The 26,496-nt window shown below is 58.1% G+C and overlaps 1 protein-coding gene across 6 annotated transcripts in view; it reads left to right on the top strand.

Annotated features, from left to right (window-relative positions):
- SULF2 (sulfatase 2) overlaps nt 1-26,496 on the top strand; it is a 114,251-nt gene that overhangs the window by 85,287 nt on the left and 2,468 nt on the right. For 5 of the 6 annotated variants that reach the window (XM_045885911.3, XM_045885913.3, XM_064573327.1 and 2 more), the window contains 14 exons: nt 896-1,065; nt 6,295-6,445; nt 8,116-8,291; nt 11,640-11,768; nt 13,050-13,106; nt 13,579-13,708; nt 15,391-15,583; nt 22,383-22,611; nt 22,745-22,841; nt 23,205-23,299; nt 24,138-24,197; nt 24,578-24,747; nt 24,950-25,092; nt 26,132-26,255. In XM_045885911.3, coding sequence (XP_045741867.1) covers nt 896-1,065; nt 6,295-6,445; nt 8,116-8,291; nt 11,640-11,768; nt 13,050-13,106; nt 13,579-13,708; nt 15,391-15,583; nt 22,383-22,611; nt 22,745-22,841; nt 23,205-23,299; nt 24,138-24,197; nt 24,578-24,747; nt 24,950-25,092; nt 26,132-26,255 — 1,924 coding nt within the window. The remainder of the gene's footprint in view (nt 1-895; nt 1,066-6,294; nt 6,446-8,115; nt 8,292-11,639; nt 11,769-13,049; nt 13,107-13,578; nt 13,709-15,390; nt 15,584-22,382; nt 22,612-22,744; nt 22,842-23,204; nt 23,300-24,137; nt 24,198-24,577; nt 24,748-24,949; nt 25,093-26,131; nt 26,256-26,496) is intronic. The other variant, XM_064573326.1, reaches the window with a different exon arrangement.

Genomic DNA, 26,496 nt, shown 5'->3' with positions numbered 1-26,496 from the left:
CAGGGCGGTGTCCCCTTCGATCCACATGGATGACTGGGGTGGGGGAGGGTGTGCAGCGTGCCAGATGCTGCCCCCGGCAGAGGTCGGCAGAGCCTGAACTGGCGCCAGAGTGGCTTTGAGGAGGACCCAGGAGGGCGGGTGCCCTCAGGTATGCGGAAAATCTGCCACACCACCAAGACAGCCAACGTTAGCCGACTTGTCAAGAGCTGGCTACGCGCAGGGCACCATGTCAAGGGCTTTTCACCTCCAAGCACTTGCAACCCTCCTGGCAGCCTGGAGAGGCAGACCCGGTCCTCACAGAACACACGTTTCGGAGCATGCGATACCATGATATCACAGGCCATAGGAGCCCCCGGGTCACCCTCCTGGGCCCCTTTCCTGGCCTGCCCCGCGCCCTCCCCGGGAGGAAACCAGCCCCCTGCTGCTCCCTGGATGCCTTTGTTCTACTGTTGCATATGCAGATGTCTCAAACAATATGTTTTGTGCGGTTTTCGCCTGTATACACGTGGTGTTGCGTTGTGCAGGTCTTTCCACAGCCTGCTTTTCTCACCCAGGGCCAGGCCAGTAAGGTCTGTCCATATCAATCCAAGTGGCTCGAGTTTGTTCTTTCTGGATGCTGTATCATTGCATTAGGGATGTTCCTGGTGGCTTTTTAAAAAAACATGTTTAATCACAACCACGTAGGCATGTCGGTCCACAATCAAGCAGTGAGGATGGGTTTCTTACAGAGAGCGGCAGTCCCCCCCGTGGCTCCGCACCAGCCCGAGACACCATTCCCTTGCTCATTGATTGTCTCTCTGCCCCTGGACGATCGGCCCCAGGGGGGCAGGGATTGTCTGGGTCACTGCAGTGCCCCAGCTCCTCACAAGTTCTCCCGTCTCTCCCCACACCCCAGGACTACCTGACAGACCTCATCACCAATGACAGCGTGAGCTTCTTCCGCACGTCCAAGAAGATGTACCCACACCGGCCCGTCCTAATGGTCATCAGCCACGCGGCCCCCCACGGCCCCGAGGACTCCGCCCCCCAATACTCACGCCTCTTCCCCAACGCGTCCCAGCACATGTAAGCTTCGGTACCCTGCCCGCAGGGCCGCTGGGTGGTGTGAAGGTGGGAGGGTTGGGCTGTGGATGGTAATGGCACGACCGTGATGGAGCTGTGCCTTGTCTCAAATCCTCCTGGTGCAAAGAACCCAGGAACGCATTGCCCACCTGTGGGACACCGGACGGATGTTGTTAAGTTGGGACCCTCGTCCTCCCCCCTAGAGGTCTGTGCGTGCAGTGCGGTATAATGGGTTTCCTTTGTGATCCTGTGTTTTTTGTTTCATGCATTTTAAATCATTTTGAGAAGTGGTCTGTAGCTTCATCAGACTATGAATATATTAAGCAGCCTTTCCTGAGCTGTTGACCATGTGGCAGGCTCCGTGCTGAGTCCTTACATTGCACCAAATCCCTGAATATTCACAACAACCCTCAAAGTATTATGTATCCATTCCTGCATAACAAATTACCCTGACATTGAGCAGCTAAAAACAAACGTGTATTAGGTCACAGTGTGTGTGTGTGAGTCAGGCACCTGGGAGTGGCCTGTCTGGAAGGTTCTAGCGCAGGGTCTCCCGAGGTTCTAATCCAGCTGTCGGCCAGAGGGCTACAGCCACCTGCGGCCAGCCCGGGGCTCACAGGGCGGCTCCTCGACCAGCCAGCCTCTTCGGAGGGTTGTTTGGGTGTCCTCACCGCATGCCAAACAGCTGGCTTCTCCAAAGCAAATGATCTCAGATGAAGGAATGGATTGGGGGCCTGGCATAGACAGAGAGAGGTTGAGATGGAAGCCGGAGTCTTTTGTGACCTAATCTAAAAGTGACACACCATCCCTGTGCCATATTCTCTTGGTCGCACCGACCAGTGCTGCCAGTGTGGGAGGGGCAGCACAGGGTGTGAATGCCAGGAAGGGGGGGCCGTCGAGAGCTATCGTGGAGGCTGCCTACCACACCTGGCATTCCCATTCCACAGATGAGGAGACCGAGGCACAGAGAGGCGAGGTAACTTGCAGCCGGGAAACTGCAGAGCCAGATTCAGATCCTGCCCCCAGCCGCACCTGCCATCTCTCTGCCCACCCGTCCTGTCCTCCTCCCTCCAGCTGGCTAGTAAATCTCTCTGGAAAGTTCTCTTCCTGCCTCCAGCCACCTCCCGCTTAGCAGTGATACCCAGCAGCCCTTGCTGTGACATTCGGGCGACAAGGACAGGGCAATTTGGAATCCGCCTGAATATTCCGGGTGTTTAATTGTCATTATAATCAGACTGCGTTGCCCTCCTCATCCCCTGGCTGTAATTACTTTCTGACAGTGCCCAGAGTGGCTCCGAGAGGATGGGGCCGTGTGCTCACCTCCCGATCCCCTGGTCTTCGGGGAGGAGAGTGGACAGATGGTGAGCCGCATTCCAGGGGCCACGGCGCTGCCTCGCTCCCCAGCCGGCAGCCCTGCCTCTCTGCACACCTGACTTGTGGGCACGCTCGTCCGCCGGGGACACCAGCTGCCCCCACCAGCGGCTCCCCGCGGCGGGAGGAGGCGGGTGCGCAGCTCAGTCCCACCTAGGGAGCCACCGGGGGTGGGGGGGGGCAGGTGGGCTTCGCTTCCGCAGCTTCTCCTTTAAAAGAGGCGCTGGCATCCCTCCTCCCCAGCAGCAGTTTCATGAGATTGTTTGACATTGCCTGCTCATTTATTTTCCCTTTGAAATGAAAATTATAGAAATTGAACATGAGTAACGCCTGCTATTACTTACGCAAAGAACCCCCGTTGCCTTATTAGGGGCATGTTTGGAAGGCTCTCCTATCTCTGGGGTATAATCATTTCCAAAACAAAACCAAAAACCAGAAACTTCTGCAGCTGGGCTATTTAATTATGACAGTCAAGGGGGGTGAGGAGGGGACAGGGCCCTGCTGGTGGGTCAGAGTTCCAGATCTTTCGATCCGGAGGCTCCTGTCAGACTGCCACCCAGTCAAGCCTGGTGTCCCGTTCTTGATGTGGGCCCCGTGGGCTCTCCCAGATGCTGCCTGATGCAGCGTCGTCCCGCTCCACCTGCCCGGGACCCCATCCCGCTCCCTGCCCCACATACCTGTGCACACACACAAGGATGCAAACAGACACACACAGACACATGCACACACGGATGTACAAACATACATGAAAATACAAATTAGATACACACGTAGATACCCAGACACACACACATACAACCACACACAAACACGCAGACATGCACACACGGAAAATACAAAGACACACACAGAGAGACACCCCAACCCCCACCAGCCCCCAGAGCTCCCTTTGAGTGTGGCGTCCGACTGTGGGCTCATGGGCCTCTCGTCACCCATGGGAGCCAGGCCGCACTGACAGCCTGGAGGTGGTGGGTGTCAGGGCCCTCGCCCCCTCCTGGGGACTCCAGCTGCACAGTGAGAGGCTGGAGGGCACGTCCTTCTTCCCCCCCACCCCCACTGCTGCCCCCAGCAGAGAGGAGGGGATGCTCGCCTTCAGGCCCTGTTGTGAACACACCACACATTCCTCAGATTCTTGCGGAGGTGAGGCTTTCCCCTCTTTGTTCCGCAAGCGGCTGGGTTCTTGTGAAAATGGGACCCTGGAGGAGACTGGCCTCCTGCAGGTGACCAGCAAGCTGGCACTGGCCTGAGAAGGTCCCCAGGCCCTGCACACTCCGGATCTGAGATCCTGCTCCGAAAGAGGTCTCCGAGAAAGGGCTTTTGGAAATCCTTCCACTGCAGACTCCTGACAAACTCACCCCTCACTGCTCTCGAGGGCAGACACCAGCCTAATAGAATCTAGTAGATTCAGGGATGATTGCTCAAAATTGCATCCTGGAATCCGGCCCCTTGGGCCTCCAGGAACAATTTTCCCATACCACCAAACAGCTCTGAGGGCGTGTCTGCACAGCCCCTGCCCCCAGCAGTCCCCTTCCAGTTCCTCGGGGCTGGGGGGAGGCTTGTTCCTAGGAATGTTCTACATGCAGGGTCAGGCCCTAAGCCGGCCCACAGGAGAGCCAGACCTCTGCTCTTAATCAAAGGAGGCCAGGGGGGCCGGGCTGGATTTAGCAGCGGGAGACCAGCCAGGGACTCAAAGCAAAGTCCAGGAGGAATCTCAAGGCTTGTGATTCACCCCCACACTACATAGCAACGGTCTCCATAACTGTCAGGCCGCCCAAAGCCGCAGCATCATCACCTCTCCCCGAACATTCTGATACTCTGATATCCGAGAGGCTGCAGAGGTCCTGGTGGGCCAGGGGAGGCGCTAGGGGGCTTTCTGCCCTCTCTGCAAGGCCTGGTCGCCCGCCCTCACTCCCTGCTCGCCACCCCTTGCCCCCTTCCTAGCCATTTTGAAAAGCCTTTTGTCTTCAGGCAGTGGAAACACAACCTTTATTTTCAGCTTTGACTGGGAAGGGGGTCAGATGTGAGGGGAACCAGACCAGCACGAGGGATGTCACATTTTGTGGGGTGAATAGGATGCTTCCTATCAGCGGTGTACCCCACCCAGGATACCCCGCATGTTGGTGGGGTATGCTGGAGCTGAGATCCCAGGGCCTGGCGTGAGCTGAGGAGACCAGAGGTGCTCCTGGTTTGGGACAGAGCACTAGATGACTAGAATCACCTGGCAACTTCCAAAACCATGAACCACATTAACCTGCGTGTTTCAGCTGCTCCATCCTCCAGCAGGAGTGTCTTGGCCAAAGTGATGGCCGGACACGTACGGATGGGATGGTCTCCAGACAGGCCCGCGTGTCAGGGAGGTGATTATGTTACGGTGGCAGTGGGCGACCATATCCACTCCTAGAGTTCAGAGCCCGGCTCTCCTTTGGCAAGTTAGTCCCCTTGCTGGGCCTCGGTGTGTTCGTTGGGGCAGGAAACATGGCACTTGCTCCCAGGGTGGTGAGTGGTGATGAGATGGTAGGAGGTGAACCCTCCGAGCTGCGCCCAGTACGTGGAATGTGGTCAGAGCTCCGAAGAAATCAGAGGTTCTGGTGATTTGTTCAGTATGGTGAGTCATCACAGCAGACCCCACGGCAGAAGTCACCCCCTGCCTCCACTGCCTGCTCTGTGAGACTGTGGGCAGGTCCCCTCTGTTTCCTCTTCAGTAACTGGGAGATGAGAAGAAACGGGAAGAGTAATTGTGACAAATGTACATTCGGGCACCATCCTCACGTTTTCGGCCATGCATCCATGACTATTACTGACCTGATTTTTTAGCCAACGTCCCTTTTCTTTTTTTTTTTTTTTTTAACCAAAACCTATTGCAAAAGGAAGCTCTCTAGTCGTGCTTTAACCACAATAACCCTCCCTTGCCCGAGGTAACTGAAAAATCAAAGCAAGGCTAGGAAATCTGAGTGGGGGGCTGTGCCTGCTGGAGGCTCTGGACCTGAGCCTGTCCCCTTCTTAAGAAAGAGAGCAGAGCAAATTCCAGGGAGGTGTTAGGGGACTCACACCAGACTGAGACTGGGGTCTGATGCTGTGGGCTGGCTGGCAGAGCTGAGCTGGGAGGGACTGATGTTCTCACTGTGCAGCTCCCGGTCACTTAAGGCAGGGTGACCCCTGGTCCTCCCGCGTGCACACCATGCACTGGAGAAACGCTGACATAAGGTTTAGCAGAGCCCTGATGCACCGCCACGGCTTCCCCAGATGGGCATTCAAGCAGTGCAGGAGGCTGCTCCCCCCGAGGCACGGGGGGCTGGGGACTTGGGGGCCTGGGGACTTGGGGACCTGGAGGCCTGGGGACCTGGGAGGCCAGGGAACTGGGAACTTGGGGACCTGGAGGCCTGGGGACCTGGGAGCTAGGGAACTGGGAACTTGGGGACCTGGAGGCCTGGGGACCTGGGGGCCTAGGGATTTGGGGAGCTGGAGGCCTGGGGGGCTGCAGACCTGCAGGGCTGGGGGCTTGGAGGGCTGGGGACCTGGGAGGCTAGGGGACTGGGAATTTGGGGAGCTGGGGACCTGGGGGTGCTGGGGACTTGGAGGGCTAGGGACCTGGGAGGCTAGGGGACTGGGGATTTGGGGAGCTGGAGGCCTGGGGGGCTGCAGACCTGCAGGGCTGGGGGCTTGGAGGGCTGGGGACCTGGGAGGCTAGGGGACTGGGGATTTGGGGAGCTGGAGGCCTGGGGGGCTGCAGACCTGCAGGGCTGGGGGCTTGGAGGGCTGGGGACCTGGGAGGCTAGGGGACTGGGGATTTGGGGAGCTGGAGACCTGGGGGGCTGGGGTAGCGCCGCACCCGGCCTGACCTGGGCGTGTGTTTGTCCGCAGCACGCCGAGCTACAACTACGCGCCCAACCCCGACAAGCACTGGATCATGCGCTACACGGGGCCCATGAAGCCCATCCACATGGAGTTCACCAACATGCTGCAGCGGAAGCGTCTGCAGACCCTCATGTCCGTGGACGACTCCATGGAGACGGTAGGCCGCCCCCGCCGCCCGCAGCCCTCCCTGCCCTCACCTGGTCCCCAAGTGCCATCAGCTGCAGGGGAAGGGAAATGGGGGCAGAATGAGCCGGCGGTGTGCCCGCCCCAGGGAAATGGCCCTGAGTGGTCCCGACAAAGCCTCTGCCTTCATGACACTTACGTGCTAGGCCTGTTCCGTTTGGTACATTTTTTAGCAGCTTTATTGAGATATAATCCACATACTACATTATTCACGCAAGTGTAGAGCCCAGTGGTTTTAATATATTGCAGAGCTTTGTGATCAACACAGTCAACTTTAGACCATGCTCATTATCCCAGACAGGAGCCCCACGGCCCTCAGCCATCACCCCCGGACTGCCTCACCCTTTGTCCTTAGGCAGCCGCTAACCAGCTTTGTGTTTCTGTGGACTTGCGTCTTCTGGACGCTTCCTAGGAGTGGAATCACACGACATGTGGTCTTTTGTGTCTGGCTTCTTTCACTCAGCATCACATTTTCCAGATTCATCCATGTGGTAGCGCACATCTTTCTTTTTATGGCTGAATAGTATTCCATTGTATGGATATATAAATTTTTTACTTATCCATGGCTATTTAAATTTTTTTTTTTTAAAGATTTTATTTATTTATATGACAGAGAGAGACAGCGAGAACAGGAACACAAGCAGGGGGAGTGGGAGAGGGAGAAGCAGGCTTCCCGCTGAGCAGGGAGCCCGATGCGGGGCTCAATCCCAGGACCCTGGGACCATGACCTGAGCCGAAGGCAGACGCTTAATGACTGAGCCACCCAGGCGCCCCTTAAATTTTTTTTTTTAAGAAGCCTCCACGCCCAGCCTAGAGCCCAACACGGGGCTTGAACTCATGACCCTGAGATCAAGAGTCTGACCCTTAACCGACTGAGCTACCAGTCACTCCATGGCTATATGGCTATTTAAATTTAATTAAAATCCATGGGGCGCCTGAGTGGCTGCCTTTGGCTCAGGTCATGATCTCCGGGTCCTGGGATCAAGCCCCATGGCGGGCTCCTTGCTCAGTGGGTGAGGAGTCTGCTTCTCCCTCTTCCCCCCCACTCCTCCCCACCACTCGTTCTCTCTCTCTCTCTCTCAAATAAATCTTAAAAAATAAATAAATTTAATTAAATCGATGCAGCTTAAAATTCAGTGTCGGGGTCACACTAGCCACGTGCAGGTGCTCAGTGGTCACCTGCGGCCGGCAGCCACCATCTCACAGGCACTGACCTCACCAGCACCGCGGAAGGTTCTGTTGGACAGCACTGTCGTAGATCACCAACACCTGCCCCAGGCCACAGTCCACCTTCATCCACTCATTCATTCACTTGTTCATTCACTCATTCATTCACCCAGCAGCATTGGCAGAGTGCTAGTGTCACGGGAATGCAGCAGAGAACGGTGACGAGAGCTCCCGCCCCCGTGGAGCCCCCCACTCTAATCCACAAACACGCCCAAGAGACAGAAGGGGAGACGCGCCGTGAAGAAGGGGGGCAGGAAGCGACGGGAGGTGGGAGGCTGCAGTCACTGCAGTTATAAATGCGTCAGTCCCCCCAGCAGTGAGGCGCAGCGAAGACCCGGAGCCGGGGAGGGACACGCCCGAGGGCGCACGGTGCCCGCAGCCCTGCCCTGCGCCCTCACCGCCTCGCCCGCGTTTCAGCTCTACAACATGCTGGTTGAGACCGGCGAGCTGGACAACACCTACATCGTGTACACGGCCGACCACGGCTACCACATCGGCCAGTTCGGCCTGGTGAAGGGCAAGTCCATGCCCTACGAGTTTGACATCAGGGTCCCGTTCTACGTGAGGGGCCCCAACGTGGAGGCCGGCTCGCTGTAAGTGCGGCACCCCCCCACCCCACCCCGGGCCCCGCGTTTCCAGGGAGGCCTCCGGGCTCCACTGGCCCCAAGCCACTCCCTTGGGCGGCACGTGATTTGGGCAGGTGAGCCTCGGTGCCCAGGGAAGCCCTGATTATGTCGCCCGGGGTGGGTGCTGACACATTTTATAGCCCTCTGCTGGGGAAGGAGAGTCCGGGGGCCGTGAGCACCTGTGAAACCGATTGTTTGTGGGGCAACATGCCAGCGAATCGGGGAGGGGGGACCAGCGCGTGGAAGGCGCCTTGATTTCTGCCTGGCCCGGGTGATCCTTGGGGCGGCTGTCGGCTGTCGGGGAGGAACCCTGCCGCCTCGGTGGGGCGGGGGGGTTTGTCTGCCAAGGTCAGCTGGGCCAGCTCAGGCCACGGCTCAGAGGGAAACAGTCTCCCTCCCATCCTTCCTCCAGGACGCCGTGGGCTAACCTTTGAGCTGCCACGTTCTGGCAGCAAAAATGCCACACGGCGGGGCCGGGAGGGGCTGGAAAGGCAAGGGAGCACAGCGCTGGCTTCCTCAGATCAAGTGCGTATCACAGAGACCAACTCAAATGGTTCTTCGAAATGCAGCTAAATCGCTATTAAGACTCTTACTTGGCCTGACTTCCATCCCCTGGAAAGAACGCTTGGTGACAATTCCAGAAGGCGGCCTATGTGCGTTCAAGGCTGGGCTGATGGCTCTCTGCCTGCCTATCTCAACAAATCCCTCCCCGTCCTTGGATCTCAGGGTCCCCATGGAAGGAGAGCTATGATAATAGGCGTGCTTATCTAGCTTTTTCTTCAGCCTGGGTCTGAGCCCTTTGCAGCCCCATAAGTCATGTGAGCATCCCAACAACCCTGTGGGGTGGATGCTACCACGACCCTGTTTACTGAGGCACAGAGAAGTTAGGTTGCCTGAGGTCATGTGGTATGTCAGGGCTTTAAGCCAGGCAGCCTCTACTCCTGCCTCTCTGAAACCTCGAGCCACCACTGTAGATCGAAGGAATTTGACCCACTAAAGACTCTACGGGCATTGACATCATGGGTTGGTCAGCCTCAGAGTCTCTGATCTGGTTCATAAGACCCAAAACCACACCCCACATGGACAAGAGAAAGAAAGGGCTAATGTCAGGCTTGGGGCTGAAGGCTAGGATGACTTTGGTTGCAAGCAGAAGCCAGATAAGGCCCCCCTTCCCCCCCAAAAAAAAAACAAAGGTAAAAGGAATATAGGAACTAAAGCAACTGGGAAGTCCAAGGCTAATCGGCTTCAGGCATGGCTGGATCCAACAGTCACACAATAACATCAGGAAGCTCTCATTTTCCGTCTCTCAGCCCAGCTTCCTCTGAATTGGTTTCATTCTCAGGCAGGCTTTTCTCTCATGGTGGTACACTCACCATGACTTCCAGCCATCCAGTTTAGGAAACCAAACAGTGGTTTGAACAGAAGCCTTGAGGCTGATACTCACCAGCCTGACTTGGGCCACGTGTCCATCCCTGAACCAATCACGGTAGCCAGGGTGACAGAAAACCTTGAGTGAGCAGACCACGTCCATCGGGCGGTGGAATCTGAGTGAGGCTCGGCACTGTTCCCACCAAGCAGGGTGTGGATGCTGGGTGGGAAAAGCAATCCTGTCCATCCCACCTAGTCCTGGGGAGCAGGACTGCTGGACGCTCTCAAGCCAGCTCAGCTGCTGGTTGCCAGCATTCCACTTGGCGCCTGCTCACCCAGCAGTCTTCTCCAGCTCCCTCCGCCTGACAGATTAAGTTGTCATGCCTTCAAGCCCCTCCACAACGCAGCCTCACCCCCTGTACCCCTCCCAGCACGCCTGGCTACCAGTCTCGTGTTCGCAAGGTGCTGGGCTGGGGAGAAGGAGGGGGTCAAAGACAACTGAAACCCTAGGACCCAGGCCCTGCCCCTCAGCCCAGGGAATGGGGTGGGGGACACCAAGCCGCCTTGGTGGAGAGCATGCCTACATGGCCATCATGCACTCAACAGGGGCCAACCCCTGCATTGGGCACATCCCTCAAGTCCCTTACCGCCACACTGGGAACACCACCAGGCAGAAACAGTAGACAAGAGAAGTGACAGACGTATGGTGGAGATAAATAACAAAATTCACTAAGCTAACACTTATTGAGCACCTACTGTGTATTCTAAGTGTAAAAGTGCTAGGAAGTGAAAACAAAACAGACGGAAGTGTCTGCCTTCCAATTAGATTCTAAATAGGCAACAGACGGTAAACCAGATATATGACTAAAATATGTAGTAAATGGGGGCGATGAGGACTCAGGGCAGGGGCAGGGGCAGGAGGAGGGGTCCTCAGGAAGGGTCTTGTGATAGTAATCTATGCTGCATAACAAGTCGTTACAAACTGAGCAAGTGAGAACATCACACGGGTGGTATCTCACGGTTTCCGCAGCTCAGAAGTCGGGGCCCCACTTAGCTCGGTCCTCTGCTTCAGCTGCAAGCAGGACTCAGCAGGGCTGGGGCTATTCGGGTGCAAGCAGGGGACCTGAAGTCACACAGCCTGCCCCCTAGAATATTCACCACTCACCCTCGTGGGGGGTGATGATCTAGGGCGGCTCGCTTCTTCGGAGCCGACCAGGGGAGAAAGTAGACAAAGACCCAGCTGGTAAGATGAAGTTGTACAGCACGTAACATAACCTCCATATGACGTCTCATCACCTTCGCCAGACCCTGTTGGTTTGGCCCACCCTTGAGGGGAGGGGATCACACAAAGGTGTGAACACTGGAGGGCGGGGATCATGGGGCCCCTCAGAGTCTGTCATCCTTGGGCATCCTTGGTAATTGTTGAGCAAAGAACTTGGGGCGGGGGAGAGTGCTCCTCTGGCATCTGGAGGAAGAACATTCCAGCAGAGGGAAGAGCGAGGGCAAAGGCCCTGAGGCCAGACAGCAGCCTGGCCAAGAACAGCCAGGGACCAGCGTTTGCATCACAGGTTCAGAGACAGGTGTGGGGGCAGGTCCAGGGTCTAGAGAGGCTCTTAAAGGGGGGTGTCCTGTGTTTGGGAAGTGGGAGGCAGGGAGGGCATCCCTGGTAGAAGCAGCAGCCAAGTAGAGGCCTGTTAATCCCAGTACCCGGTGGTATGTGTGGAGTGCACAGAAGGTGAGGGGTGAGGAGGGTGGGGGGCTCCACGGAACTGAGGCTGCAGAAGGGAGCCTTGAGGGCTGGGGTGCAGGAGAGTGACAAGATCACAGCTTCCCCACCTTCTGAGTGTGAGTCCCTGGCGACCTCCTACCTCCAGCCACCCTTTCTCCCCAGCGAGGCCGGGGCACCATGCCCGGGTGGCCGAGTCCATTTCTCCCCACCTCCCTCAGGAATCCCCACATTGTCCTCAACATCGACCTGGCCCCCACCATCCTGGACATTGCCGGTCTGGACATCCCCTCAGATATGGATGGGAAGTCCATCCTCAAGCTGCTGGATACGGAACGGCCAGTGAATCGGTGAGCAGGGGAGCAGGGCTGGCACTGGGGGTGAAGGGGTGCCAGGCTCCCCAAACTGCATGAACTCATGGCCTCATCGTGTGTGTCTGAGAGGGGGGTGTGTCTCTAAGAGTCCGGAGCTGGCACTCTAGGGTCCCTGATCCCGACTCCTTACCTGCCCTGGGAAAGACAGATGTTCTCTGAGATTCCACCCTCCCACCTGGATTATAGCCAGGTGACCAGTTGAGGACCCTCTCAGGGCTAACACTGTGCAAAACTGAAAGTAATAACAACAACAGCAGTGAACGCTAATTTGGCACTTCCTTGTTCTGAGCACTTTGCAGAGGATTTACCATGTTGATCGTCACAGTAACCCGGTGGGGGAGGCATTGTGAGGATCCCGTCTTACCAATGTGAAAACTGAGTCCCAGAGAGGTCCAGCAACTTGCTGGACGTCTCTCACCAGCGTGGAGCCAACTCTGGGCATTCAGACTCTAGGCTGGAGGCCGCACCCCTAATCACGGCGCCCTAAGGCTTTAACGCCGGCTGCTGTGATGGGCCCATATTTCTAGGTGTCCCGGAAGCAGGAAGGGGAACGGTGATGTGAAAAACTAGGCAGGTGGGAGGGTGAGCGGAGTCTGGCGGGGGACAGGCATGGCAGCAGCGACATCTGGTGGCCAGCACTGGGACTGCCCACCGGGTTCACCACCCCAAAGTGCGGTTACAGCCTCCTGCTTGTCCCTCCTGCAGCTCAGAGGGTCCCCCTAAAGGGGGGACAGAGCCTCCACAGAGCCTCCTCCCTTTTGACTATGAGGTTTCCTGAGCTGTACGGCTGTAAAACGGCACATGTGGGGCAGGAGGCGTGCTGGCTTGGGAGCCGGGGCCCCTGGGAGTCGGGTGCAGGATGGAGGCTTCCTCCGGCAGCCTGAGCCCCTATCCGGGAAACAGCAGTAGAGTGAAACCGTATGAAATGCACACTCAGATTACACACGTCCAACTGCAAAGGATCAAAGAAGAAAATCCCCCCAAAACTCCAAAACCTTTGACCCGGGCCACTTCCTCCCAGTGGGCCTTCAGACCCCCATCTCTGGGGAAGACGCAGCTCTGCTCCATGAGGGGTGGGAGCATCCAAGCCTTCCCCGCAGCCCGCTGCCGGGCCCGCTCCCCCCACCCCAGCTGCCCCTGGAGCCCCGGGTCTGTGCTGATTGTGAACCAAGGCACCATCCCTGCTTCTTGGAGAATGGGGGGGGATGCGTGAGGCCCCCACATTGATGAGAACGTGGAAGTGTGCTACTTTTCCAGGTTTCACCTGAAAAAGAAGATGAGGGTCTGGCGGGACTCCTTCCTGGTGGAGAGAGGGTAAGTGCCAGGGGCTGGAGGGCCCCCCCCCCTGACTTTCCCACCCCAGGAAGCTCCTGGCAGCCCCACCTGTCCCTGTGGCGGGGGCAGGAGGGAGACAGCCACTGTGGTCCCTCCCAAAAGGGACTCCCTCAGATTTGTGTCCACAGCCACCTGGACCCAAAGGAAGCCCGCTCCCTGTTCCCGTGGTTGATACAGAACTTGCGTCTGGAGGCCACATGTCCCTTCAGACATGTTTTCCTGCCTACACAATGTCTTAAATGTTTCCTAATTTATTGCCAGTTCATGCAGTTTGGGAGGTTTCTTATAAAATTCTCACTTCTTAAGCCTCTTAACACAGAGGATGTGGCCAGGCGGGACCCGCGTCCTGCGTGGTGACAGTTCCCGGGCCGCGCGGGGGCCGCCTCCTAAGCAGGTGCACGCTCCTGCGGAGCCCAGAGGCCAGCCGCATGTCCCACTCCCTGCCCCACAGCAAACTGCTCCACAAGAGGGACAACGACAAGGTGGACGCTCAGGAGGAGAACTTCCTGCCCAAATACCAGCGCGTGAAAGACTTGTGTCAGCGCGCGGAGTACCAGACGGCGTGCGAGCAGCTGGGACAGGTGAGGAAGTGTGGCCGCTGCCCCAGGGGCTGCTGTCCTCCCTCCCCGCCCCGGAGCTGTCCCCTCCCCGGGGCTGCCCCTCAACCCTCAGTCCGCGGAGCCAGCCGGGCCGGGGCCTCTGAGGCGTGGTGTTTGCCGAGTGTGACACCCCTGGGTGATACCAGGTGACGCTCAGAAAGCGACTCCTTCCTCAGCTCCCTTTCAATCGTGATCCTATGGGAGGAGAAGCGCCCTACGGGGCAAGTGGGGCTTCAGCTCCTGGGTAGCCCCCGCTCGGCCCCCTTTCCGGCCTCCGCACCTGTTCATAGCCTCGGATACTGCCTTAGTTCCCTTGAATTCACTTTACAGGAGCCTCTCGGTGCTGGCTTTCCAGTGAGAGGAGAAACAGGAAGCTGCCTTTTTAAATAAAGAAGGTTTTTAAAAAGGGAGCTGATTTCACAAGAAGTGTTAAGAAAATTACAACCACGGGGCGCCTGGGTGGCTCAGTTGGTTAAGCGACGGCCTTCGGCTCAGGTCATGATCCTGGAGTCCCGGGATCGAGTCCCACATCGGGCTCCCTGCTCGGCAGGGAGTCAGCTTCTCCCTCTGACCCTCATGATTTATCTCATTCTCTCTCTCAAATAAATAAATAAAATCTTTTAAAAAAAAAAAAAGAAAAAGAAAATTACAACCACATAGTATTTAGAGAGAGCAGGAGGAGTCTGCACTTGGCTTTTCCGAGGTGGGCTCTGGGGGTGGGGGGGCAGGGAAGCAGGCAGGGTGGCCCCGCCCAAGGGGTGCTGGCCGTGTGTCCCTGTCTCAGTCCTCGAGCTCCCCCGGGGTAACTCGGGCCGCGCCCATAGGTACAAATAAAGCCAGGCCTTCCTGTCCCGCTTCTCACTAAGAGCCCGCGGCTTCCGAGGCCCAGGCGCGGGTTGGGTGGCTCTCTCACGGGGTCCACGCGGGCAGCTCCGTCTTACCACGAGACTCAGGACCGGCCCATCCGCATGGCCGTGCCCCCCACCCCTGTTTGTTCATAAGCCCCCAGACCCTCCTCCCCGTGTGTGGAGGATGTCTCGTCTGGGAAGAAGCCCGTCTGTGTCTCTGGACAAGAACTTTGGGTTTCGCTGCTCCCTTGGTTGCCGAGCGTGGTTCCCGGCCCTGGAGCGATGGCCCTGAATGTCCCCAGCAGAAAGCCCTGCCCTCCGGGGACTGCGTGCTGGGGAGATCCCGCCAGTGGAGCTACCAGGAGGGAGGTGCTGGGCCAGCGGCCTTTGTCCCCCCTGGATTGTTCAGATCCTTTCGGCGCCGCCCAGACTGGGGGTCGGGCAGTCCCAGGGCGGCCCAGGGGCAGGCATCAGAGCACGTTGCGAGCCCCAGAGGAAAAGAGCCCTGGAGGTGGGGGTTGGGGCCCGGGCCCGCTGGGGAGGCGTCAGTCTCTGGCCCCCCAGCTAGAGCCCTGAGGACACCAGCCCCAACAGTCAGCCACGGGCAGGACACAGTCGTGGCCCTGCTGACCCGGCCGCCCCTCGGGGCCGTGAGCCCCGCCCCCCGCAGACGTGCGTCCGTCCCGTCCCTCGGTCGCCGAGCAGCCGGGGCTCGCGTCCCACGCAGCGAGGGCCGGGCGGCGGGCGCCGGGCCGGGGCTGGATGGGGAGCGCGGCGCCGAGCCCGGGAGCCTGAGGGCCCGGCTGTGTCTTGCAGAAGTGGCAGTGCGTGGAGGACGCGTCGGGGAAGCTGAAGCTGCACAAGTGCAAGGGCCCCGCGCGCCTCGGGGGCAGGGCGCTCTCCAACCTGGTGCCCAAGTACCGCGCGCCGGGCGGCGGCGACACGTGTGCCTGCGACGGCGGCTACAAGCTCAGCCTGGCCGGCCGCCGGAAGAAGTTCCTCAAGAAGAGTAAGTGCGGCCCCGCAGGCCGCGTCCCAGCGCCGGGTGGCGTCCCGGGAGCGGCGACAGGGCGGCGGCGAGGCGGGAAGAGGACGCGCGAGCGCGCTGAGCACTGCGCAGGGCCGCCGCGGGAGAGGCCGGGGGGAGGGCGGGAGGGCGCCCGGCGGCCCTTACTCAGAGGCCAGAAGCCAGCGGCCGGTTTTGAGCAGAAGAGCCAAGGTCAGATCTGTGTTTTCAAGGGACCCTCCAGCTGCCACTTGGGTGGGCTGCGAGGGGGCGGGAGCGGGCGGAGGCCGCTGGGGAGACCTGGCGGGAAGCCTGGGTGCTTGGCCGGCCCCTCGCGGGCAAGGAAGCGGAGTCGGGCTCTGGACGGGCCTGGAGGGCAGAGCCATGGCAGAGAGAGGATCCTCATTATCTGCAGATGGTCTTACTCGCAGTGATTTACCTGTAGCCCCTGTATCAGTACTCAAGGTGCCTTCTGGGTCATTCACGGCACGTGCGGAGGGGCAGAAATTTCTGAGTCCCGCCACCCGCGCGCGCCCAGCTGAGCTTGAACGAGGCAATGCCCTGCTTTCCAGCCTCCGCTCTGGTACCGTGTGGGGGCATCTCTGTCACGGCTGTTTAGCATCGCGTTTCTTGCATTTTGTGCTTTTGCCCGGGGATGTCACTCTTCAGCCTGGTGCTGACGTGCTGTGTGGTGTCCCCAAGCACGGGAAGGCTAGGATGTGCCCCAAGGAGAGGACACATGGGTTAGATAAGCTTCCCTCAGGCACGAAACACAGCGCTGTTGGCCGGGAGCTCAGTGTTAAAGGATCAACGGTTTCTATTAAATGAGGTGTCTTTAAACAGAAACACACAGATAAGGTTCTGTACTGACAGTTGACAAACATGCTGTGACCAGAGGCTCACAGGAACCGAACCCCCCTTTTCCCCTAGGAGCAGTGGCGTGGTGTGGGCTAACTCAGTGTTCGGGTGACTTTATAGAACATAACCAGCTCGAATAACGAGAATCAACCGTCCTTTGGATGAGTGGGAAAGAGCCTGCGTGCCAATGCAAGGAGCCATCTAAGACTTCATGGCTCACTCCCCGCAGGGGCTGAGGAAGGACAGAGAGCCAACGAGCAGAGAAAGTGGACTCCTAGATCCAACTGCAAAACTCCCATCACTCTGGACTAGTCCTGGCCCCGTTGCGAGGTTCAGCTTCCCCTGAAAAGAATGCACCTGTGCCGGGAACATGCTCAGAGGCCCCTGGGTGCCAGCCCTTGGTCTCCGTGAGACCTGGTCAGCGGGCCAGACGTGTCCCCTCCAGGGCTGGGCAGTTTCCCATGCCGCCCATTCATCGGGCCCCCTGACCCAAGGACAACCAAAGCCTAGTAGAGATTTTAGTTCTGGGTGTTTTTGTTCCTAAGAGTGGTAAAATACATAAAGTTTACCATTCTAACTATTTTTTTTTTAAGAGTTATTTAGTTGAGAGAAAGAGAGAACATGAGCGGGAGAGGGAGAAGGAGAGAGAATCTCAGTCTCTGCACTGAGCTGGGAGCCCGATGTGGGGCTCGATCTCACAACCCCGAGATCACAACCTGAGCTGAAACCAAGGGTCAGACACTGAACCGCCTGGAACCCCCCACCCCACGCCCCTCTATTTTTAAGTGCACAGTTCAGCGGCACTAAGCACCTTCACACTGTCGTGCCACCTTCACCTCCGTCCGTCCCTAGAGAGTTTCTCATCTTGCAAAACTGAAACTCTGTCCCCATTAGGCTGAAACTCCCCACCCCCCTTCCCCGTCCCTGGCCACCACCCTTGTGTTGCCGTCTCTGGGCATCTCAGTGCTCTGGGGACCTCATATAAGTGGAATCGTGCAGTGCTTGTCCTCTTGCGCGGGCTTATTTCACTCAGTATAACGTCCCCAAGGGTCATCCATGGGTCAGAGTCCCCTTCCTCCTGTAAGGCTGAATGATACTCCACGGTGGCCTAACGAGGGCCCGGGCGTCCAGCGGCAGGCCCCTCTGACCCGCCAGGCCTCGGCGCCAAGCAGGTGGTCCCTCCATGGAGCTTCCGGCTGGGGGCCCCCCGTTATATCTCCTCACAGGCCCATGAGTCGCTGCCAAGCTCTTTTGTAGCCAACTCAGAGGATTGGTTTCCAGACTGAATTCCACAGCTGACACCTCCTTGCTTCAGCGCATGGCACGGTGCATAATCTTCAAATAGTACGAGAAGTTGTGACTCAGTTAAGCTTTTTTTTTTCCCCAATTAATACTCAGAGGAAAGAAGATGCACCAAAATAGCTGAGACTCCAGTCAACCGAAGTTCTCACCTGAGCTCGATGTAACTGAAGTTCTGTCTTAGACGCACCTCACAGCAACCCGGGGGCCAAGGCGGGGACCCTCCTTATAATGCACAGGAAAGCCCGGGTCACGCAGCTGAATCGGGGCCCAGGCCTCATCCCCTGGCCCCACATTCGTCCTCCTGCAAGTGCCTGCCAACAGAGCACTTCTGCCCCTTTCTGAGCAGCCAGCTCAGAGGGGTGCTCAACCCCTCCACAGTTTTGCCCCTGGGGGGATGCTCCTGGCATCGGGTGGGTAGGGGCTGGGGATACTTGCAAACATCCCACAACACACAGGATAGTCTCCCACAACAAAGGATTATCTGGCCCCCAAATCTCACCAGTTTTGAGGCTGAGAAGCCCCAGTTTAGAGCAGCTCAGACCCCAGCCCGCCGTGATCCACTGGGACACCAGCTGTGGCGTGAGGAAGCCCGGCAGGGCCAGCCAGCCCAGAGCGGGGCGGTGGGCCCAGGCGGCCACTCTCTACTCACTTAGGCTCCCAACAAACCCGCAGCCCTACCATGCGCCAGATGCTGAGGTTACAGAGTTGAGTGAGAGAGACGCAGATCGGGCCTCGTGGGTGAGACAAGGTGTAAGCAAGTTAACGGAGTGGGAAGATCGTGGAGGAAATGACACAGCGGCGTGCCCAGGAGGAGAGGGCTGGCCACCCTGGGATGGGCACTTGGCTGATGCCTAAGTGAGAGCCAAGTGTGGGGAAGGAGCCGGGCCTGTACATGTTCTCAGTCTGGGAAGAGGGAGTACAAAGACCCTGTGGGTCCCAGCCCCAGAGAGCAGGCTGCAGGGCCCAGGATTTTCCAGGCCCAGGGAGGTAGATAGGCTCTGCTTGTGACCTCGGACAAGGATGTCCCAGCTGTCGAGCGCCCTCGAACCACAGAGCAGTTGCTTGATGCCAACTTCCAGGTGCTGCAGAAGTTACCAGTTCTGTTCAGGTCATGCTGCAAAGAGCCCTGCAGGGCAGGGACCGTCGTGAGGACACAGCTGCTCGGGAGTTAACCAGATTGTCTGGGGTCACACATTTGCTCAGGATTTGCACCCGAGCAGTCAGATTCCAGAGCCCACGCTCTTGGCCACAGGGTTATGAAGCCCCTCTGTTCCCAGGATGCAGGGTCAGCGGGGGCCCCTCTAGGACCCCTGGAAACAAAGCCCACCAGGGTGACCAGGAGAACGAGGAGTGTGGCTTCACGTCCAGGCAAAGGTTTACAAGGGCTGGCAGCCTCATCTGCAAAGGACCAGAGAGTAAATATTTGAGGCTTTGCAGGCTGAACAGTCTCTCAACTTCTCAGTTCTGTCACTGGAGCGAGAGAAGAGCTGTGGACTCAGTAGCTTATTTACAAAACCGGGCAGAGGGCCAGATTCGGCCCTTAGGCCATAGCTTGGGGACCTCTGGGTGTATGGCTGGGGGATGGAGCCGAGAAGACCCAAAGCACTTGACTCCTAAGCAAGCAAGACAAAAGGGGCAGCAAGAACCCGGTGGGTCTAGTTCACGGCCCTCATGGGCAGGTATGAGCCGCCCCCACGGGGACAGCGGTTCACACTGTGTGCATCAGGGGCCCTGGGACTGTGGCTTCACAGGGACTGGACTCAGAAAGGAAAAAGCCAAGGCGAGAGCTGGCCCAAGGTTTTGCTAAGAGAGGCCTCTCCTGGACCTGGGCCCCCGGATCCTTTGGCCCGTGTGACTCTGATAGAAGGGGTCTGAGAACTGAAAGATACAAACACCTGCCCCAGGAGTGGGGGCAGCAAGAGCAGATCCTGCAGCCCAGGGGCCCCCCTGGCTGCCTGGGACAGGGAGTTCCCAGCCTCGGGCCTCAGGCGCCACCTGGTGGCCACTGGGAGCCCAGCAGACACGTGGGGCGGAGCCAGGCTCCAGGCCCTTCTGCAGAAAGATGCACCTGGAGACCAGCAGTGTTACAGACTGGATGCATAGCAGGGCCAGGCCTGAGTGAAGGGTGCGGAGTTTTAAGACAGAAGGGAGGGGTGGCGAGGGCCACGGCCAACAGAACAGACCGCCTGTCTAAAGGAACGGCGTCAGCTCCTGCCCGTGGACCCAGTGGGGACAGTGTAGGCACTTCTTCAGTTCTCTCTTCCGAAGCTCGAAATCTGCACTCCTACATGACCACCCACCCCTGCTTTTCTCTAATGTTAGCAACCTGATCAAATTTGTCTTTTAATGTATAGAAGATGCAAGAAATCCAGGCTCTGGCTTTAGCCTGCATGGCCTCAGTTTTCAGTAGCCAACTTAGAGCCTGGAAAAAATGCCTCCGAGCCCTGTGTCCCTGCCCAGCTCCGGGGAGAGCATCCCGCTCCCTGCTGGCCAATCAGACGGGGAAGCTGAGAGACTTCCCCCCGAGCCGCTCCCTTTTCTATCCAGAAGAACGGGCTACCTAGCTTTTTTCTTTTCCGGTTCAAATTACTGCGGTTTTTTTAGTGTCTTTGTTTCTTATTGAGGTATAAGGGACATATAACATATTAGTTTTGGGTGTGCAACATAGTGATTTGGTACCTGCAGACATTGCAAAATTATCACAATAGGTAGTTCATATCCGTCACCATACAGTGCCAAAAATTTTATTATTTATTGTGAAAATTTTGAAGATCTCCCTTAGGAGCCTGCAAATATGCAATACAGTATTATTAACTATAGTCACCATCCCCTACATGGCATCCCCAGGACTCACTCATTCTGCAATTGGAAGTTTGTACCTTTTGAGCCCCTTCACCCATTTCGCCCACTCCCGACCCCACACCTCTAGCAGCCACCAGTCTGTTCTCTGTATCTATGAGCTCGGGGTTTTGTTTTGTTTTGGGTTTATTTTTAGATCCCACGTATAAGTGAGATCAGGTGGTATGTGTCTTTCCCTGACTTGTTTCACTTAGCCTTATATGTCCTCTAGGTCCATCCATGTTGGTCTTTTCGTTTTTGTTTTTTTGTTGTTGTTTTTGTTTTTGATGATTTTATTTATTTGAGAGAGAGACAGAGAGAGACAGCATGAGCAGGGCAGAGGGAGAGGAAGAAGCAGACTCCCCGCTGAGCAGGGAGCCCAACAAGGGACTCGATCCCAGGACCCCGAGACCATGACCTGAGCCAAAGGCAGACACCTAACCGACTGTGTCACCCAGGCGCCCCTATTTCTTGTCTTTTTGGTAACAGCCATTCTAACAGGTGTGAGTGAGAGGATAGCTCATTGTGGTTTTGATGTGCGTTTCCCTGACGATGAGCAACGCTGAGCACCTTTTCATGTACCTGTTGGCCAACTGGATGTCTTCTTTAGAAAAATGTCTATTCAGATTCTCTGCCCGTTTTTTAGTCAGATGGTTTGGGTTTTTGCTATTGAGTTGTATAAATTTTTATTTTGGATATTAACTTCGTCCTTATCAGACAGTTTTTATCATAAGTGGATGTTGAATTTTGCCAAATGCTTTTCCTGCATCCACTGAGATGATCCTATGATTTTTATCCCTCATTTTGTTAAATGTGGTGTATCACGATAGAGCTTGGTTGGCAGATGGTGAACCGTCCTTATCGTGGTGTTTGATCCTTTTCATGTATTGAATTCGGTTTGCTGAGGGATTTTGCATCTATGTTCATGTGGAAACTGGCCTATAATTTTCTTTTCTGGTGGTGTCTTTGTCTGGTTTTGATATCAGAGTCATGCTGGCCTATGAAATGAGTTTGGAAGTGTTCCCTCCTCCTCTCTTTCTTAAAGAGTTTGAGAAGGACTGGTATTATTAATTCTTTATATGTTTGGTAGAACTCACCAGTGAAACCATCTGGTCCTGGACTTCTGTTTGTTGGGAAGTTTCTGATTACCGATTTAATCTCCTTACTTAATGATTTTATATCCACGTTCGTTTTTTTTTTTTCTTTTTTTATTGAGGTGAGGTCCAGACACCATAAAATTTACCTTTTTTACAATGTTAAAGTCTACAATTCAGAAGCATGTACTACATTCACAGTGTAGTGCACCCACCACCTCTAATTCCAGAACCTTCCATCACCCCCAAGAGGGAACCCCAGTACTGTCTCCCCATCCCATGGCAACCATTAACTTGCTTTTAGTTTCTTTACCTCCTGTGGACATTCTGAACAAATAGACCCATAAAACATGGGACCTCTCATGCCTGCATTCACGGAGCGTCGTGTGGTGGACACCCACCCACATGGTAGCGTACATCATGGCCTCGTTCCTCTGTGGCCAAACATTCCATCACACAGATGGACCACATGTGTCCCCACATAGCTCTTTCTGGGCATCATCTCAAGCCACATCCTCCTTAGCTCTGGGCCTTCAGTTTTTCCCAATTGAATCATCGTGTGGTCCTTCCCACTGGGCTCCCTCCAGGTCCTGCCTCCTGGGCAGGTAGGTCTCAGGAGCCCTCAAGTCTCGGGATCAATGGGCCGCTGCCCAGAGGGACCGGCCAGCCTGTCCAGCCCCACTAACCCAACCACCCGCCAACGCCCACAGAGTACAAGACCAGCTATGCCCGGAACCGCTCCATCCGCTCGGTGGCCATCGAGATGGATGGCGGGGTTCACCGCACAGGCCTGGACGACACATCCCAGCCCCACAACCTTACCAAGCGGCACTGGCCAGGGGCCCCTGAGGACCCAGACGACAAGGACGGCGGAGACTTCAGTGGCACCGGGGGCCTTCCAGACTACTCAGCCCCCAACCCCATTAAAGTGACACACCGGTGAGAGTCCAGGCGGAGGGCAGGGGTGTGGGGGGCAGCTGGGGCCTGGGGGGTGGGTGGAAGCCCACACCTCGGGCCCCTGGCTGGTCCCCCTCAGCCCCTCAGAGCACACGTGGCCCCTTCTCTCGAGCAGGTGCTACATCCTCGAGAACGACACGGTCCAGTGTGACCTGGATCTGTACAAGTCCCTGCAGGCCTGGAAAGATCACAAGCTGCACATCGACCACGAGGTGAGGAGGTTCTGGGCCGGGAGCACTCTCCCCCCACCCTGAGCTGGAGCAACCACCAGCCACCCCGGGAGGGACAGAGGCCTGCCCAGGATCCTCGGGCATCTGACAGGCCACTTCCAGGCTGCAGGGGAGGACAGTGTAGTCAAGGACTGTCCTTCCAGGACCGCGCTTCACTCACAGATGCTCCCGCCACAGCCAGTCCTCTCAACGAGCCTGGGGGCGACAAGGCCTCGGTGGGCTCAGCTGGTCCTCACGAGCCTGGCCCCTTCAGCAGGTGGAACCCAGGGCCCCTCGGCCCCAGGCCGTCCCTTCTCCCCCAGCGCCCCAGAGTTTCATAGCCTCCTCTCCTGCTCTCTGCCTCAGATCGAAACCCTGCAGAACAAAATTAAGAACCTGCGGGAAGTCCGGGGTCACCTGAAGAAAAAGCGGCCCGAGGAATGTGACTGTCACAAAATCAGGTGAGGAGGCAGCGAAGAGCAGCCAGGACACCCCAGAAAGGCCCCTTGTGCTCCTGCAGGACACTGCTGGGGACACAGCCTCCCCTCCGGGGCTCCTTTCAGGATCTTTAGAGCCCTGTCTCCTCCCTCAGAGGGAGAACAAAAAACCAGTGAGCACTCACATGCCCGTTGCCTGCAGTGGGCACAGACCGCGGCCCGGGGAGCCGGCCAGACGCACCTGCTCATGGAGGCAGGCTCTTGCAGGGGGGGGGGGGGGGGGGCGGGGACTGGTTCCCAGGAGGGGAGGTGCCTGTGCGGACTGCCCTTCCAGAAACAGCCCTCCTGGCCCAGGGTCCACGTTGCCAACTCGGGGAACTGCGGCCTGGGGGTTGCTGTCCAGCCGAAATTCTGTGACGCTGGAGCCGGGCTGCGTCTACGCCACCCAGTATGACAGCCAGCAACCACGCGGGGCTCTTGTGCTCTTGAAGTGTGGCCGGGGTGACAGGGGAACTGAACTTGTGCTTTGATGTAAATGGGAAGAGCCACAGGTGGCCAGTGGCTCCTGCACCAGTGTGCCCCCTTCTCAGAAAGGGCTGGCCCTGAGCCAGCATGCGGTGGGCAGGGGTCGGGGGGGCACCCGACCTGGAGATGCCAGCCCAGCGTCCAGTGCTGCTGACTTACACCCACCCAGGGCCCCCCAGCCGGCCTCCAGGGCAAGGGGCCGGCCAGCCAGGCAGCTGCCGCCCCGGCGGTGGTTCCCCAGAAAGCGGGCCGGGGGTCCCAGGGGACCGCGGTTTGCACCACGCCCTTCCCAGGAGCTGCCCTGTAAGCAGCTTCGGCCACCCGGGGTCTGTTACAGTTACCACCCCCAGCACAAAGGCCGCCTCAAGCACAAAGGCTCCAGTCTGCATCCTTTCAGGTAAGGGCAGCTTAAGGCTCGGGGGAGCTAAGCCCACAGGAGCAGGAAAGAGGTGCTGGCCCTTCCCTGAGGGGTACGCGGCAGTCCTTGAAAAGGCGGGATCCCAGAGCGGCTCTCCGACGCCCCCCTGTGGCAGGAGGGGGTCCTACCCGGGGGGGGCGGGGGCGGAGCAGGCTGCAGGGGCGGACCCTCGGCCTGGCCCCCAGCGCGGCCTCAGAGCCGCAGTGGGTCTTGGCCAGGGGTCCTTCGCCTGGGGGACCCTCCACGGCAGTGCGCCCCACTTCGGGCGGGAAGAGCAGAGGCTCAGGGTCCCGGACCCCTAGGCGGCTGCAGGTGGGGGCGGAGGGAGGTGTGAAGGGTGTGGCCCTGTGTGCCCCTAGGAAGGGCCTGCAGGAGAAGGACAAGGTGTGGCTGCTGCGAGAGCAGAAGCGCAAGAAGAAACTTCGCAAGCTGCTCAAGCGCCTGCAGAACAACGACACGTGCAGCATGCCGGGCCTCACGTGCTTCACCCACGACAACCAGCACTGGCAGACGGCGCCGCTCTGGACCCGTGAGCGAGCGGGCAGGCACGGGCGGGGGGGCTGCTCCGGGCCGCACGGGGACCGCCCCGCCCCCACCCCGGCCCCGCCCCCGCCCCCGCCCCGGCCCAGGACTGCGGGGGTCACAAGCCCTGGGGGCAGAAGGGGGCCCCGGGTCCCAGGCGGAACTCCTGTGGGCTGCTCACCGGGTGCGGCCCCCCCTTCCCTTGGCAGTGGGGCCATTCTGCGCCTGCACCAGCGCCAACAACAACACCTACTGGTGCATGAGGACCATCAACGAGACCCACAACTTCCTCTTCTGCGAATTCGCCACGGGCTTCCTCGAGTACTTTGATCTCAACACGGATCCCTACCAGGTACACACAACACAGGCTGCAGGAGCGGGGATGGGGGCCCCCTGAGCAAGTGGCAGCACATCTTCCAAGTCCCCCTGAGCCCCGAAGGCAGGTGGAGGGGGTTCAGAAGGGACTCGGTGCGTCCTCCTGCCCCTGGAATCTGGGTCTTGAACGGCTTCTCCCTCCATAGGCACCTGCCAGTGGTGAAGCAGCCTTTAGGGCTAAGTGTGAAGGCTCCTAGAACTGGAGGGCTTTGGGGGGGGTCCCGAGGGTCAGACCAAACCCTGCACACTCGGGGGCCTACGGGGACCACACAGGTAACGGGCTACAGCCAGCACTCACGACATGCCGGGCACTTGCCTAAGTGTCTCCGAGTATTAATCATTGGAAGACATGGGCCCAGTGGCCCAGAACATGTAAGATGGGTGCCACCGGTCTCTGGTGAGCGGCCTGGGTGTGTCCCCTCTGAAACGGCCGGTCCCCACTGAGCTCTTCCGCACTGGAGCTTCCCAGCAGTGTGGCCTCGGTCTGTCCAGTCTCGGTGTCTCTAGTCATTTTATCCGAAACCTGACTTTTAAAGGCCAGCGGCCCCACTCTCTTTGGTCTTTAACTTGGTCTTTAACCACCATACAGGCTGCCGGTCTTTCTGCCCAGGTAGGCCATCCCCATATTTTACACAAGCGGGTGGCACAGCGTGCACGTTGTCACCAGTAGCTCCCAGAGTGGGCAAGGACCCAGGACCCTGACCCATCCCTTCCCCATCCCTTCCGCAAGTGGCAGCTTAGCAATCAGGTGGCGCTGAGGGGCTGTGGATGACGGTCTGGAGCTAGAGGGGAGAGTGGCCACACCGAGTGGCCGGAGCCGCCGCTCACAGCGGTCCTTCTGTCCTGGGGGAGAGGGCACGAGTCAGTCCAGACTGTCCCCAACTCCAGCTCCTGCAGAGTAAAGGCCCCCGGCCCCCAGCACCCCTGCTCCCAACCTGCCTGGAGGAAGTGCCCTCGGTGGTGGAAGCTGGTGGGGGTCCCTGCGCTCACCTTGTTGAAACCTCTGTTCCAACCAGTTGATGAATGCGGTGAATACACTGGACCGGGACGTCCTCAACCAGCTCCATGTGCAGCTCATGGAGCTGAGGAGCTGCAAGGGTTACAAGCAGTGCAACCCCCGGACTCGGAACATGGACCTGGGTGAGGAGGCGCTCCGACGTGGGGCCTGTGGGGAGCAGGGTTACCGCTGGAAGGAATGTAGGGGGTCAGTCTAGTCCGAAGGGCCGGGCACCACCAGGGGCTGGTGAATCCTCACCAGTGGTACAACATCCCCTCCCTAACATGCACCAAGTGCTGTGTTGCTGTCAGTCCCGACGCTCCGCGATCACGCTGTGCTGGTCACCGTGCTACGGGTCTCACAGTATCTGATCACCCCGTGACA

The sequence above is a fragment of the Mirounga angustirostris genome, unplaced genomic scaffold (assembly GCF_029215605.1).
Source record: "Mirounga angustirostris isolate CCGP_5_RB_7025 unplaced genomic scaffold, mMirAng1.0.hap1 SCAF_10, whole genome shotgun sequence".
Lineage (NCBI taxonomy): Eukaryota > Metazoa > Chordata > Mammalia > Carnivora > Phocidae > Mirounga > Mirounga angustirostris.
Note: the sequence above shows the minus strand (reverse complement) of the source record. Positions and strands in the feature narration are given on the sequence as shown.